General features: G+C 36.3%; 1 protein-coding gene across 4 annotated transcripts; it reads right to left on the reverse strand.

Annotated features, from left to right (window-relative positions):
* Positions 1 to 8,018: 8,018 nt before the first annotated feature.
* Positions 8,019 to 15,834, reverse strand: LOC132189681 (protein tesmin/TSO1-like CXC 5). Of its 4 annotated transcripts, none has more exons than XM_059604447.2 (10): positions 15,594 to 15,834; positions 15,082 to 15,467; positions 13,904 to 14,011; positions 13,032 to 13,209; positions 11,483 to 11,830; positions 10,792 to 10,850; positions 10,604 to 10,698; positions 9,565 to 9,585; positions 8,978 to 9,400; positions 8,019 to 8,507 (listed from the first exon to the last, which is right to left on the reverse strand). In XM_059604447.2, exons 2-10 carry the CDS (start codon positions 15,462 to 15,464, stop codon positions 8,251 to 8,253), a joined length of 1,872 nt encoding a protein of 623 aa, XP_059460430.2. In that variant the 5' UTR covers positions 15,465 to 15,467; positions 15,594 to 15,834; the 3' UTR covers positions 8,019 to 8,250. The 4 variants fall into 4 exon arrangements, with proteins under 4 accessions (XP_059460430.2, XP_059460428.2, XP_059460431.2 ...); XM_059604445.2 differs by having other exon boundaries at positions 15,560 to 15,834; XM_059604444.2 differs by having other exon boundaries at positions 8,384 to 8,529; positions 15,560 to 15,834.
* Between the last annotated feature and the right edge of the window lie 679 nt (positions 15,835 to 16,513).

Genomic DNA, 16,513 nt, shown 5'->3' on the forward strand with positions numbered 1-16,513 from the left:
CTTTAAGACTTTTTTTTTTTTTTTAGTTTTTTTTTTTTTTTAAGTACAGACTTTAAGAAATTAAGACTTATTTTACCATTTTTAGCCTTTGGGAACAAGGAAGCCTGCTTCAAGAAATAAGTTAATACATAATTACCAACAAAAGAGAAAGCCAACAAGAAAACTTAGATTTTCATTGTTTAAATTAATTTTTTAACACTTTTGTTACATGTGGGACTAAATAATAAATAGACTATTTTAATAAATGAACTTACTTGTTTTAACTTTTAACTTTTAAGTTTAGGTGAAATTATGAGTTTAGTAATTTCTTTTGGAATACAATTTGTCAATTACAGTCACTTTCTGATATATATATTTTTTTCTTATCCTTTATTAAAGCCTTTAATCTCTTGGAACTCAATTTTTTGTATTGACTATATTGATGTATTATTGTATTAGTATTATTATTACAATTTTGAATTTTTTTTATTTTTTTAAAAAAATTTATAGTTTAAAGTAATAGGGTCGTGTCGGGTCGTGTCTACCCAATTAGACCCGGTTATTTTAAACGGGTAAAACGGGTCGTGTCGGGTTACCCGGCTATTTTCGTGTCATAATCGTGTCAAACCCGATTACCCGTTTAGCTAAACGGGTCGTGTCTGGGTATAGGCTAATCGTGTAACGGGTACTCGCGGGTCGTAATCGGGTCGTGTCAGGTACCCATTTTGCCACCCCTACCCATTCACCTCATTTCTATATAAACTTCGTTTCCCGGCGATATTGAGAGAGAGAGAGAGAGAGAGAAAGAACAAACACACCAACAACTACAAAAAAGAAATCCCGAGAAATAAAAGTCAAAAAATCTTGGGGAGAAGGGAGAAGGGAAGAGAGCTCTGATTTGAGTGCTCTCTGTGGAGTTTATTCTCTCTGCATAGTCTATTCCGATAGATGGTGTGTGCGCGTGTGGGCGGAGACGGAGAGAGACCGTGGATATCTGAGAAGGCCATGGCGATGGGACTGGAGAGATCGAAGGCTCTGCACAATTTCACGCTGCCGTGTCTGAAGTGGGGGAACTAGAGGTACCTGAGGCGCAAGAAACCGAGTCCTCCGGACGACGTCGTCGAAGTCGATCTGAGATCTTCGATTCCGAGGCCGGAGAGCTCGCCGGCGACGCGGCGCAGGAAATTGGAGAGAAACAGGAAGAGGGATTGGAAAGCGGAGGAGGGGATCGAGGCGGTGAGAGAGAAGGGAGAGAGTGAATACGATAAAGAAGAAAGATTCAGAGAGTAGGAGATGAGAAAGAGGGAACCAGAGTCAGAGATGAGAGAGAGAGGAGAGGTTAGACGGAGAAGAGACAGATGGGAGAAAATACACTTTTTTCTAGAATAAAAAAAGAAAAAGTAAAAGTAAATAAATATTATTTTTGATATTCGGAAGATATAAGAAATCTAATGTAAAGTGTTTTTTTTTATAGGAAATAAAAAAGTAATTTTATTTCCTAACTATAGAAGAAATGATTGAAAAGTTGCTGTTAGTACTCTAAGGTTGTTTTAGTCAAACTTAAGGCTAATAGAAGGTTTTCCACAGATTTGGAGGACCCGAACTTGTTGAAAGAATACTCGGGGATTTAATCAACCTAGGTGAGTTTTAACTCACATAATGCTCGTTATTATTTTTTCATAACTGTACGTCTATTTTGTGTACCAAAACATGCATATTTGTAACTCTCACGATTTACACTTGTTGCACATAAACTCTAGTATTTTTTAGAAAAATGTTGTGCTGAATATGTTAACAAAGTGAGACTTGTAAAAAGCATGCATGTAAAATACAGACAAGATAAATTGGATCGTATGACATGGTACATCGGTACGTGTGGTATAATGGTCATGGGCTTACTATACATGTTAACTTTATAGTCAAATGGGTGTGTTATATGGGCCTTAGATTCAATGGTTGTTTCGTGATTGACGCAGCCTTAATGGGCAGTTAGTACAGGACGGACATCATTAACGTTGTGGGTCACCTGAGGTTGGACTCAGTCGTGCCGCTAGTGTTATGTACGATAGCGTACAATGGATGTGGTACTGACATTGTATTACAGGTCCCTCGGAACAACGCCAACCTTGCTGAGAAGAGGTAATATCTCAGGTAGACCATACTGTTGAACTATGACCGTTACTTTATATCATATGCATATATCATATATCCATATCACATTTATGATAAATTGTCATGATGGAACTGTTGAATACTTTATAAAAACCAGAGTTCATTACAAAAATTGGCATGGGCATTATCTGCGTTTACATTCACTAAGACTTCAGACATACCCCGTTATTTTATGTTTTTCCCCTCCATTACGGTAATCGCGTGTGACGTAGCGGAAGACTAAGGTAACTAATCAAAGATCAGGGTCTTTGATTATGTAAGGAGAAGCGTCATCGTCTTCTACACAAAAAGATAAAAACAAACCCGCAGGCTTAAAGAAGGATAAAACTCCGCAGAGTATTTGAGAGAGAATTCTCTGATTTGATAATAATTCAATCAATTGAGTTTTACATAATAAGCTAGCCTATTTATAGAAGAGAAATACTTGTAAAGAAAGTAAACATACTTCTAGTAGAGAAAGTAAATCTAATCCTAGTAGAGAAAATAAATATAATCCTAGTAACAATAGTAAACCTAACACTATAAGGAAATGAAATAAAGTCCTAATAAAATAAAATAAAATCCTAATATAAAATTGACAATCAACGGGAATCGTGACAATCTTTCATTTTGTATTTTCATTGTCTGAGAATGAATAAAATTCTGATCAAGCGGCGTTGCTCCGATATTATTTTTGATATTTTCTTTATTTTTGTTTTTACAAAAAATAAAGGTAAATATCGTCCTACATCAGACACCCTCACTTGAAAAAAAACTCGTCCTCGAGTTTTCTTTGGGACATGACACGCGCAGCTCCTCTAAAGAAAGGTTTTTGAAGAAATCTACATAGATAGCATCAAGATACGATTTTTGCTTTTCGTCTACTTCCGGAAAAATTCCTCCAACTATTTCTTCTTGGATGTCATCTTCAACTTCACCGTTTTCTTCAAAAGAATCAACAATTTTCGGGGTGATCATGATGAGTTGCACCTATAACGAAGGAGGTGATGGTTGTTCTTCCACTAATGTAGTCGTTGGAACAAATAGTTGTGGCTGCACAAATTGTTTCTCAATGGTAGCTCCAAATTAATAGCCTCAACATCCTTTTCACCATAATTAATATTCTTTTCATAGACGGAGTGCCTATTTGTAGGTTTATGAATACGGTTACGAACATGTCGACTATGGCTTACGTGATCGTCAAGGAATCTATCAACATAAGGATAGTGAATGAGTTTGACTCAGGTCCCATAGTCATCTTTAGCATCATTGTCCCTGTGATTCCAATGGGAACCCATATGCATGCGTTCCAACATTTCCCGCATCTGGTGCATCTCCTGTTGCATAGCTTGCATAGTCTACTTGAACTCTTGGAATTCGGTTCTCCAAGGAGCCTCTGATCGCTTGATGTATCGCTGGTAGTCGGATCTCGAAACAACATCTCTCTTATGAATGGCGTCGTTATAGAAGTTGTTTTTGTAGTATAAGGTGGCCATCAAATCCGGATAATGCCGGCTCGGATACCCCATGAATTTGGCTCTTGAAAGAGTCCCTCCCCTATAAGCGGCGTTGTTGGAGAAGTTTGTCACCGTTGCGCTAATTGGCTATGATCAGGATAAAGCCTGCTCTAATATCAACTGACGTAGCGGAAGACTAAAGTAACTAATCAAAGAGCAGCATCTTTGATTCTGCAAGGAGAAGCGTGCTCGTCTTCTACCCAAAAAGATAAAAACAAGCCCGCAGGCTTAAAGAAGGATAAAACTTGGTATAGTATTTGAGAGAGAATTCTCTGATTTGATAATAATTCAATCAGTTGAGTTTTACATAATAAGCTAGCCTATTTATAGAAGAGAAATACTTGTAAAGAAAGTAAACATACTTCTAGTAGAGAAAGTAAATCTAATCCTAGTAGAGAAAGTAAATCTAATCCTAGTAACAATAGTAAACCTAACCCTATAAGGAAAGAAAATAAAGTCCTAATAAAATAAAATAAAATCCTAATATAAAATTGACAATCAGCGGGAATCGTGACAATATTTCCTTTTGTACTTTCATTGTCTGAGAATGGATAAAATTATGATCAAGCGGCATTGCTCCGATATTATTTTTGATATTTTCTTTATTTTCGTTTTGACCGAAAATAAAGGTAAATATCTTCCTACATCAGCGCGGTTTAGCTAGCTTAGAGGAAGATGCGTTTGGAGGAGACGTGGGTGATCGTGCGGGATTTGATCCGAGTAATTTTTGAGGATTTGGACTTAGTCTGGTTACAGTCTATGTGGACTGATGGAGGAACCACCCGAGCATACATGATTGAGATTGTTATCTCCTTAACTTTGCTTAAACTTAGGATTTGATCTGTTGATCTTTTGTTAAGACAATTATATTATGGGTTGTCACTTTATTTGATGATGGTTTGATGACCAGTACATTTGATGATTATCTTTATATTATGATGTATTGTGTTTACTCTGGTGTATAAATATATGGTTGTGTATGTAATGCTCTTTATTCCTATAGTTTAGAAAGCCTTCAGCTGTGGTTTCTCGTGTATGAGAAGTTGAAATCCCTGAGTTTTGTCCCGTGAGGGATAGGGTTGGGAGACGAACCATGGGAGCAATTACTAGCTAATTGACTTGCCCATCAGGGTCGTTACAATCACAGAAGCCTTCGTTCCCTAGCCTGTCTGAACGAAATTACAAACTAATCATTCTAGGGGAGTCACAATAGCATTTGTTTGCTAGGTCATTCGAACGTGCTAGCAAATAAGACATTCCAGAGGCGTCCATTAGCTAATCCATCAGAACGGGCCTGCAAATGAAGAATAAAAGTCACGTTTTCTTTAGTTTTGTTTTATTCCCGTTCGATCGTAGAAATGTCCCGTCCGAACGCTCAACGCAGTTGGTATCAGAGCCTAAGTTACTTTCCATGAACGGGGAATGGGCAATCGGTTTGTAGACATGAACGAAGTGTACATACACACAGAAGCAGCACGTAAGGATCAATTGGCGGTCCACTTGTGGCACACGGAGGAGCGATTTGCTAGTATGGATGTGCAAAGAAGAGAGTGGGTGCGCACCCAGTACGGGGTCCCTATTGATCACTTTGCTGACATGGGTGGTCTAAACGATCGTCATCGTCAGCCAAGGCCATGGTACACTGAGGCAAAAGGTGAGTTTATTGTTGAGAGTGAACCTATCAATCATTTTCCAGGGCACGGAGCGTAAATGAGGTATCCTATGACACAAGCTCTTGCTATTCAATGGGAACCAGGATTCAAGCTTGACATTCCGGAATTCCAAGGTTGTTTGCAACCCGAAGAGTTCCTTGACTAGGTGGCTACTATTAAAGAGGTTCTTGACTTCAAGGAGGTATGCCCAAAGTGGGTGTCGGCTCAACAAAATGAGAAATTTGGGGGTCTAAGGGTATTTTAGTCATTTTTTGAATTGGGCAAAAATTCCCAAAGCCGAATGGTTGAAGGTATGGATTAGGTTGTCAAATCAGTAGGTTTTAATCAAAATTCAATACCAACTACAAGTTGTATATCAAACATTACAAACTTCAAAGATTTAGGAAAATTTTGGATTTGGGAATAAAATTCCAAAATCCAATTAGGTCAAAATTTGTGGGCATAAATTTCCAAATCCGATTTATCTTGATCAAGCAAAGTTAGAAATTTTGGGTTGATGCGTAGGTGTAATGCACTGAACTGGCAACGATAATTATTTTTCCTTAAAAATATTATTAATAAGAATGATTGTAACTACCGAAGCGATTTTATGGATTGAACTATTCTCAGTCCTTGGCCTGCGCATGTTGGTAAGGAATACCAAATTATTAATGTACATGGTGAAAAGGTTTTCACAAGCACGAGAATAATAAATAAACTTAGTTACTCAAGGATAAAGATGTAGAGAATTAAAGTTATAGTATCATTAACATTAATTTAGTTTCAGAAGATTTGTGGAGGAACCAAAAGTCAATATTAAGAAAGTCTAAGTGAGTAATTCATTTAACAAAAAATATAAACTAGAGTGCAATTACAATTGTTTAGTGGAATCAATTGTAATTAAATAGGGACTTGTGATAGTCAAGCCTATTTGGAACTAGTTTTTATTTTTTTTCATTTGGTTCCCTCACCAAGCTAATGTAAATTAACTAGGTCAAGCTTTTTATTTATTAAGCTGCTTGTTTTAATTTATTAAAATATATGCTAGAGAAAAACAGTACACGAGACGCATGTATAGGACATTGGGCTTGGGAACCCAAGCCCATACCACACCAAGTAGGCGCCTAGACTGCATCTAATGACCCAGCCTAGGCCATGTGGTTGCAAGAGTAGTGGAGGCTGGGGTTTTTTCTAACTCTAACCGTCCACCACTGGTAGTCCCACATGGACTATTTTCCACCTTTACTAGTATGTTAAGCCTATAAATAGAGAAGCATGCAGCTCTCTAAAAACATTTTACAACTCCAATTTTTTTAGTATTTATTGAAAATGGAATATTCCTGAGTATTCTCAATAATAAGTTAAAAGTTTTGTAAGACAAGATAAAAGCTCACACTCTTAGTTATTCTTAGTTATTGGTGAGAAGACTCAAAGGTTATATAATCCTAAAAGGCAGCTCATGATTTTTTTTGTAGAAACAAGAAGAAAACTTTGCCCAATAGCCAATGAGTGGTCGTACAACCAAGTACGTGGTTAATACATTTTGCAGTTAATTAAAATAGAGTCTTGCTATGCGATAGCCAAATTTTGGCAGCTTAGCATAGGACATATATTAAAAAAATAATAATAATAATAAAAATTTTTAGTTAAATTTTTATGAGTTAATATTTAGTTTATAATGCCTCAAAACTTATTTTTGGATTCAAAACTAAAATTTAGGGGTAAAAGGTTAAGCCTTTCGGGATGTTATCACTCAAAAGGGATTCGATTATCCTAAATTTGGTGCTAATGCCTCAAATTTAGTGTTAATACCTCAAATTTGATGTTAATACCTCAAATTTGGATTCCCCTTTAATATCTATCTTCTTCAATTTTTTTTTTTTTTTTTTTTTTAAAGGATAAAATGTCTGACGCTTGGCCTTCTCATGGCGGCTGTAAATCTCTATTCATTAAAATAACATAGTTTTTCACATGGTCTTATTAAAGTTCAATCCAGAATTTTTTTTTTTTTTTATTCTGCAATCATGTTTGCACTTATATTCCCAACCGTGTCAAACCACACGCGAGTGCATCTAATGCGCTAAAGGAGGTTCCGACGAGTAAGTAAGACTCACAAAGGTGCGTGGAAGTGCATGGAGTGCATGAGAGAAGCGGCAATGGACTTAGCCAGCACATGTAATACTAGAATGGGCTGAAATTATGTAGATCCACCGATTTGGGGCTGACAAATTACTTTTGATGGTTGGTTGGCTAAAAAGAGGTACTGTGGTGGCGCCCTGAGATTCTGCCAATAGTACGGCAGCACGTGCGGTTACCTATGATAACAGGTCTTCCACAAATTGATAGATCTATTATACCTTATAGACCTAATTCTAGTTTTAGATTTATAAAATTTAGTCCGAGAAAGATTGGGAAGAGATTGACAGCACAAACGGAGACACGTGGCAGCGCGTGTGGATTACCTGAACAATAAGATCGTTGGAGAGAATGCCAAGAAAACATCAAAGACGTTTGTTGAAGGCTACAAAAAAGTGCCTTTGATACCTTGTAGAAATATATGATGAGAATAATAAAAAAGAAAGAGAGCGGAAGCAAAGAAAGACGTATGAACTACATCTTGTATGTTAAAGTATTGAATTGTTATAAAACAATATTACACAGATCTCTATTTATAAAGAAATAATGGATAGTGAACAAAAAACCCTAGACTAAGTAAAGTAGAAAATAAACCCTACAATGGAAAGGAAATAGAATATAGAATATAGAATATAAATTATTCTAACATTATGATTAAATAAATGTTATATCAACCAAAGGGACTAGATACATTAATTCTTCAAACAAGAACATGTTAACAAGAGGACCTAGATTCAACTTCTAAGCGAGCAGTAAACCATGGGTGAATTTCAATGAGAAAAATTATATATATAATTTAATTTTTCATTCTCTAGCTACGACTCCCTATCAGTAATTGGTTCTATCTTTTCCCCATTTCCATCAGGCAACCCAACCTTTAAAGACAGGTCTTTGTTACAACAAGTGACTGCAATGGCTTCTGGAGACAGTTGGGTAACAGGAGATTTTATAATGCCGTTGTCATATACCTCCTTATGACTTGCCGTTTCACTGCCAGATTTTACCTTTCCATTTTCTGCGGGTCTTTGTTGGCTTCCCATATCATTTTTGGCTAATGGTAAAGGCATTGTCTCTGCAAAGTGATAGAAAAACAACTGTTTCTTATTAGATTAGTAATAAAAATGAGTTTCTAGGATACAAACTTAACAAAGGACCCAACGTTTAAGAAATTCCTTGAACTCAAACCACTCAAAATCCAAAAGTTTTGACCGCTGGTCATACAGACACATACTCTCCACACATTCATTCATTCAGATACTACCATTTAAAAAAAAAAAAAAAAAAAAAAACACCTATTTATATCAACAACAAGTGGAAGATCCACTCGAGTTAAAGGAGAGGACAGGGAGCAATTAAGTGACAAGCTCTCATTAATTTACAATGCCCAATAAGCTGAATATTGGGCGTGCTTGCGTTTATAGGACTTCCAATTGATTTCGTGAAGGAACTGAACCTTTTGGACAATGCTTCTTTAGCACTCAAGAAAACCCATATTCAAGATTCACATTAACAACTAAGGAATTGTAAAGTCTAGAAACTTACCCTGTATGCTGCCACAAGTTATGAGCCGGTTCAGAAAATCCCGGATCCCGGTCAGAACAAGCCTTTCCTGCTCTGCATAAAGTCTTGTGAAGAAATGCCCATTAGATGACTTCTGACTCGTGTTTTGACCCTGGCCCGCCACCCCATCTGGTGACCCAGCTGCCATAAATATTGTATCTGGTTCATCACACATCAATGCAAGCGTTCTAGGAGACATTGGCCTACCATCATCTATATTAGTTCCATCAGATCCCGAATCACTGGTTCCATCTCTGTCCACTTGATTCCAACTCAGACGGTCATCAGAAATTGCGTTCTGACTAATGTGTCCTTTTTTACCATCTCTGCTCTCTTGAGTGGATAAATCAATAGAAATTTCAACATTCTCCCCCTCTTTTTGCCTATCCAATTTGTCACTTTTTTCTGGAAATGTTAAAAATATACAGATTAAACAATAGAGGGGGGAGAGTGGGGGGAGGGAGATATGTAACCCCTTTTCAGTATGATATACTACTTTGCTATAACACAAACATACAGGTTGCTCACAAACAGATCTTTTAAATGCTTGTATTGACCAATTTTCCTACCTGTCCACTGTATGGTCGCCTCTGGAAAGAAAAATCAAAATGAAACTTTGAGATTTTTTCATTAAACTACAAAGGAATAAAACCAATGGTAAAAAAAAAATGATGAGAAAAAAATATACTTGATGTTGGACTAAGATCCCAAAGAACAGATTGAAAGTAACCATGTTGTAGGATGTTATCGATTTGACATGTAAATCACTTATCCCAAGTTCAATATGAAAATACCACTCCGAAGTAATTTCTTAATTTCAAAGTTTTTGGGTTAATAATTTGGATTGTAAGATTCATTCCATAAATCATAATATATTCAGAACAAAAAAAATTGGAAAACACAAAAAGGAAGAATATTGCAGGTATTGATGAGACACCATGGGGTGGGGGGTGGGTGGAGAACCCCTCCATTCTTGCAAGTACAAAGAAAAAAAAATTAAAGACAAGAAATCATGGGTACTCAGACTAATCCTTTTCATAAGACTTTATAAGGAAACTCTACACTTACCCATCTCAATCTACCACCCAAGTTGCAATGTCCCTACGATCTTTCAATTTAGTTACTATACCCTATCAATCTTGCAATGTCCGCCCCAAAAATAACAAAAATACCCATAAAATAAAATTAAAAAATAAAATAAAGGACAAATAATACAGAAAACAGCAATATATATATATCGGAATAGACAGAAGTGATGCCTTATAAAAATCTTACCTAATTTTTTGTAAAATCTTATCAAACTTTTTTGTGTGTATATATATACACAGATATAGCAGAACTTCCATTTCCAACATAAGAGTAGAGTAAACACAATTGTAAAATATCAGCAAGGACTAGCAAAATATGGTAGAAGTTTTTTTGAAATCTACTAATCATAGAAAGGAAAACTACTTTATGGCAGTACTACCAAGTTTTGTAGACATAGAAACATATAATTATTTAGTCATCATAGCCATTTTGGTCAACTAAAAAGCTAAATGTTTGAAGCAACCTTAATTATAAACAAGCCAGTAAAAGTTCTATCTATTTCTGTGCTTTAATCACAACCTGCAAGTGTCTTTGTAGCTTTGTCTGAAAGTACGACGAAAAGTGAGCAAAGATCCTTAATGTCCTGTAGTTGGAGGATGCCGGCCAATGAAGATCTTCAACCATGAGAAGTTACAACAATTAGCTTGCGAAAAGAGATAAGAAAAATATCATTAAGTATGTGAAGAAAAGAGACAAAATATGCCTACCTGTACTTAAATTTTGAAGATAACAGAGATGAAGCCACAGAAGCTCTTAAATTATTTTCCTGACAAAGTTTTAAAAAAATAATTATTGCATTTTGTTCACTGAGAAGATGGAGTAGCAAAAGGAAAAAAGGATAAAGAAAAAAAAAACCCAGGAATCTTATAGCAAATAAGATTAAAGAGAACTCTGAGAAAATCAGTAGTTCTTTCCACAGTTTGTTTCCAGAGAGAAAGAGACTAGGGCTTACAGCAAAATGAGAGTAAACAGGATGTTACAAAATCAAGTGTTCCTTTCTTTTTGATAAGTAAATAAACTTTAATAGATAAAATGCGTGAAAGAGGGGCTCAAACCTAGCACATGCGTAAGTTTTCTAGATCTTCTTAGTACTATTCCATTCAAAAGAGTGCGACTACACAAAATCATATTTAAATTTGGAATACAGTCATAACGTACAGGAACTAGAATTACTTGACAAGAGAATTAAATGATTCAATAACTTATGTCCCTTCAAGTATCACTAATGATAAAAAAATAAAAATAAAAATAGGTCTACAGATTCAAAGTTACTAATCAAATGAGCCAAAAAAAAAAAGCACAAAAATTAAATATAGAATGAACATTCACTAAGGATGTACTGAACAGATAAAGATCAACCTATATAATCTCATATTCAAGGATCCTAAGAAAGTGTACCTGTTGACATTGTGGACTCGTGTGAATGGATTGATCTTTGGCTGCTATCCCAGAAAAGAGTTTCCCATATTTTCTCTTCTTGGATGCCAGAGGGATCCCATAACCGGAGGATCCAATGGCTCCACTAATGGCCGCATTGGCTGCCTGTTGGATGTAGATTGTTGTATTATGGTCCTCATGAAAGAGAGCGCTTCTTTCTTCACTTCCTTCAAAATTTTTGCAGCTCACACATTTACAGTTTTCAGAACACAAAATACTGGCTTGGAAGCACTCGCAGTACTTCTTGAGGCACCCCGATTTCTTGCAGTGGCATCCTTTGCTGTGCTTTCCCACCACTGCTGAATCATCCTAGATTTTTTTTAAGACATAATCAATGCAATGCCAACTACAATTAATAAAGATTGTATGCTTGACTGGTTGACCTAAAAAAATACTGTTCTTTATAAAAATTAAGTTCATTTTGCTCAATGAATCAACACTTTGCCCTCCTTTTTATTTGTCTTTGCAGCGATACAAAATACACCCTTCAAAAAGCCAGATACTATGACCAAAAAAAAAAAAAAAAGCTTTCTCTGAACAAGCCAAACCATTTGCTGGAAAAGGCAACATGTTGGTCTATTTGACTAACCCACGCAGTTCAATCTCTGTTGACTTTGCCATTTCAAGTTAACTTACAAAATAATTTTTAAACATCAGAAAGGAATTCCTAACTAAGAAAAAATCATTTATGACTTTATTTACTCGAGTGTACAGCAAAGTGTCAACCTGACCTTTCAGAACGAAAAAAACATATGCCCTTCAGTTAAAGTTACAGAGCCAAGGCCCCCTTATTATAAGCGTAGTAGTATGATTACATCCGTTGTTCACATTGTAGGCTTGTAGCTTTTAGACAAGGAAAAGGTGTGACAAAGGAAGAATCTTGAATTTGCAAGACAAGACCTTCATTAGAAGTGTCCATTTTTCTACGTCTTTATGTCAAGACAATTAAATAGAGCACTCTTGCATGTTATAAAATCATGAGGCAAAATTTTAAATAGATCCTCATGTTGGAGTTCCAGAGAATTTAAAATGAAAATAAAAAATAATATCTGCACTTAATCTGGTTGATGGACTAAACATGATAGCTAAAACCGTTATAAAAATGTAGAGAGGACTAAACAGACCACTAAAAGCTACATGGAAAACTGTAATAAAAAAGAGAAAGGTTACACACACTCCCACTCCCCGACTTCCAAGTGCACACTCACCTGGCATTAAAAATCACTATTGGATCCAAAATCTAACAGTGATTCATCTAAAATCTAATGGTAATTTTTAGTACCACATCAGGGAGTATGAACTTGGGAGTATGGGAGTGGGAATATGAATAGCATTTCTCAATAAAAAAAAATCAAGTGCAAAATCTCTGCATAGATTCACGTACATGACATTTCTAGTATATATCAAACTACTTTAGAAAGGTACTCCTGTCAACATTTGATTCAGTTAAAGCCAATGGAAGAGCACTGATCAAGCAATCTATTGCACAAGTTGGAATCAGAGTATGTACCATACTACCCCGAGATCGACGAGGACTACACGCGATCTTAGGCCTGAATGCAAATGGATTACGCTCTAAGGTTGCAACAACTGCCTCCTGCCTAGCAGCCTCATTCTCCACATTATTCTGACAACTTATGCAGTTGCAATTATCACAATAAATTCCAGCAGAGAAGCACTCACAATACCTAACAATTGTGAAAATTTACTACTTTAAAATTAGTAGGAAGAAAAAATGATGCACCACATATATAAGGCATGAAAGCTAAAAAGTTGTCAACAATAAATCACTAAGACTCCAAGAAGTTGCCCTCCTTTAAATTATGTATTGGAAAGTGGATTCAGAAACTCAACATTATTTACAACTAAACTCATTCAAAGACACATTTGAAAAAAAAAAAAAAAAAAAAAAGATCACATGTAGGAGAGGAATAGAGGTGGTTTTCCACCCATGGGTAAGTGGAAAACTTGATTACAACTCCATGGGCGTTCTGTGAATGTATGTGTCCTTCTAAGAAGTCTTGGCTTGTATCATTTCATTTCCATTTTAATGGACCACTAAAAACTCTATCATAGTGAAAGATAAGAAAAAGGTGTCCTTTTTAGGAGGGGAAGGGGGACAGGGAATAAGAGAGAGAGAGAGGAGATGGTGAAGATCGAGGCAGAAAATCACTACAAAACCCTTTACTCTCATGCATATGATACTTCCAGAAAGGGAACTTGTATAGACATTATATATTCTGACTTGTGTCATGCCACTGTTGAGCAATTTTGCATCTATCCCACTTTTAATCACAAGAACAACTTAATATAGAAAGAGGGCATAATCACAAGAATCAAAGCTACCAACAAGTGTATGTCAAGCTAAAAATGCGTACTTACAGCTTCAAGCATTGAGAACTTTTGCAATTACATTGCTTTTTTTTCTTTGGAGTGCCGTCTTTGGCCTCAATGTTAGCCCGCGGTCTCGATGTAGGGGACTCTTGCTTACTGAAGAAAAAGAAACATGTACAAAGGTTAAAAGAACAAGATAATACAACTGAACTTCATAATTGTATGAAAAGTTTCCATGAAGAAGCAAAGCCATACATAATTAAAAGCATGTACACACAAAAAATGCGAAGAACTGGGCAGTTCATATCGTATAGGTTAAAGAAGAAAGTCACATCATATAGATTAAGTTTTTTACTAACAAAAATGTGAACGATTGGGTAGGTCAATTATCTTCAGTGCTTGAAGTAAAATAAATCCCGTGTAGGGTGGTGAGAAGACTTGCTCTCGCTGCTGGATCTATGCCCAACGAGAAGGGAGCAATAATAACATTTTCATGACAGGTAATAAAGCTACTACTAGTGCACCTGGGCGATGAACAGGATTTCACGAGCAGGGTTGAAAACCACCTGCTTTCTCTCCCTCTTGAGGTTTTAGCTCATTTGATGCACAGATCATATGGTTAATTTTAAATTTTTTTGAAAAATTAATCATTCTCTTCAAAGATTTCTCGAAATATCATAAAAAGATTTTTTTTTTTTTTCTTTACATCTACTAGCTGCCATCTGCCACAAAAAGACCTTGCCAAATTCTTGCTCAGTACCGAAACATCTTTTGCAACAGTTGATTGACATGTAGTAAGGTTCTCGAAATTATTAATTATTGACTTTCATCATAATAATATATCTGAATCTTACAGATGACATGCTTATGAATGTAGTAGATACTCCATAGCAATCACTTTTACCATATAAACATACCATACCTATTTTGGATAATTTTCTATTCACAAAATAAAATTTTTGGTTGAAATCAAAATCTCTATCTTCGAAGTTTTAGGTGGCATAATTTACGATCTCCAACATCAACATTGACATTAATAGATCCCATTATTGTATCAACGCAACCATAGAAAACCAAATCTTGAGCATAGATGAATGAAATAACTATTCATATTGATTGAATTTTTAAACTAGAAGACTCTACTCCCAAACCAAATCTAAAATTACTTATTTGGAAAAATAAAAATAAAAATTTAACAGACTATAAATATTCCATGAAAGACTTACGCAGCTTGCAATGTTGGTGGCGAAAGTTTATACACTGGATGGGACCGGTTCACCATCGGCCCTAGCTGCGGCCGCGCTTGTAATTGCGGCAGCAGTGGCTGCTGCTGCAATTGTAGCGGTGAACGAGGCTGCTGTGGCTGTGGCTGTGGCTGCGGCTGCAGCTGCAGCTGCGAGTGTTCCGGCGATTTTATTTGCGGTTCTGGATGCCTACGTGACTCTAACTGCGAATGCGATTGTGTCTGAGACTCAGATTCTAACTGTTTCTGCGCGTCTTGGCATTCCGGCAAAGCCACATTCGCCAAGCCCCTATAAGCGCCTGTGAAATCCAATTGCCTCGCTAATTTTTTCGGTTGAAAATCCGAATTCTTCTCGTCCTGCTCCATTTCCTTTTCAAATAAAATTATTAAAAATATAAATCCGAATCTATTTAATCGAATACACAATTCACTTTGTTAAAATTCGGAAACAAATTTAATACTTAGAACATTGACATTGAAACGATGAAACGCCACCGTTTTCTAGTCCAATTGTCGCCGGAAACGAACGCACGCGCCCGGAATCCTCTGGCCACGGGACTGACAGGAAAACAGTGTCGTTTTCGAGTTCCTGTTAAGGCCAGAATCTAAGACGCGTCGCCGGCGATAGGCGACTTGGATCGGAATCGTAAGCCGTGGAGTCGTACGGTCGTCGGTGAAGAGAGCTAACGAGACGCTTTGCAGCTTCGGCAGTAGCTAAGGCTTTTTTCCTCTCAGCCTGCTTTCTCTCCCTCTCCAGGTTTTGAAAAATTGAATTTGGATGAAATTAGAGGGTTCGATGAGAATATTGGGCGATTGGACGGACGAAATTGAAAGGAATATTTAACGGCTGAGATTCGGTTAAAGAGGAATGAACTGTCTGCAGCCGTTGGATTGGGAGACATAGGTTTTTCCCTGGGAAAGTGACGTGAGTGGATTTTGGCGGTAATCCAGTCTAAAAGGGTGGTGGGTTATGGTTTGTTGTAAACGTGTACGGTTGCGTTAGATTCTGACTTGACCTGGAGTATGAATCAACGGACGATATTTGAAAGTATGGATATCTACGAAAGTACGTGCGATTTCGCAAGGCACTTTTTGATGGATACAAGGACTCCTTTTGTTTTTGTGAAAAAGAGAACACGAAAATATAATGATCATGACATTTTGAATGGATTCAAGTTTTGACCGGACCAAAAATATGACTAAGATATTTTCTTATTTAAAGAAATTTCATAATAGCTTCATTTATCATTTTCTTACATTATTTAAATATTTTTTAAAATTAAATGTTAGAGGAAAGAAAAGCCATTTTAAATATTATTTCAAATAAATGATATAAGAAAAAGAAAGACTTTTTATATTAAAATAATATTAATGGCACTTTTGCTTCCGTCGGTTTTTTCTTTTGTTTTGTTTTG

This window comes from Corylus avellana, chromosome 9, assembly GCF_965113065.1.
Source record: "Corylus avellana chromosome 9, dhCorAvel1.hap1.2, whole genome shotgun sequence".
In the NCBI taxonomy this organism is placed as follows: Eukaryota; Viridiplantae; Streptophyta; class Magnoliopsida; order Fagales; family Betulaceae; genus Corylus; species Corylus avellana.

Excerpts from the sequence above, each read along its gene's own strand:
- LOC132189681 (XM_059604447.2), bottom strand. The coding sequence starts at position 15,464 with ATGGAGCAGGACGAGAAGAATTCGGATTTTCAACCGAAAAAATTAGCG. Across the intron at positions 9,586-10,603 it reads AGCTACAAAGACACTTGCAG|AGGCGACCATACAGTGGACA; the intron begins GTTGTGATTAAA and ends TTTTCTTTCCAG. Across the intron at positions 9,401-9,564 it reads GGCGACCATACAGTGGACAG|AAAAAAGTGACAAATTGGAT; the intron begins GTAGGAAAATTG and ends TAACATTTCCAG.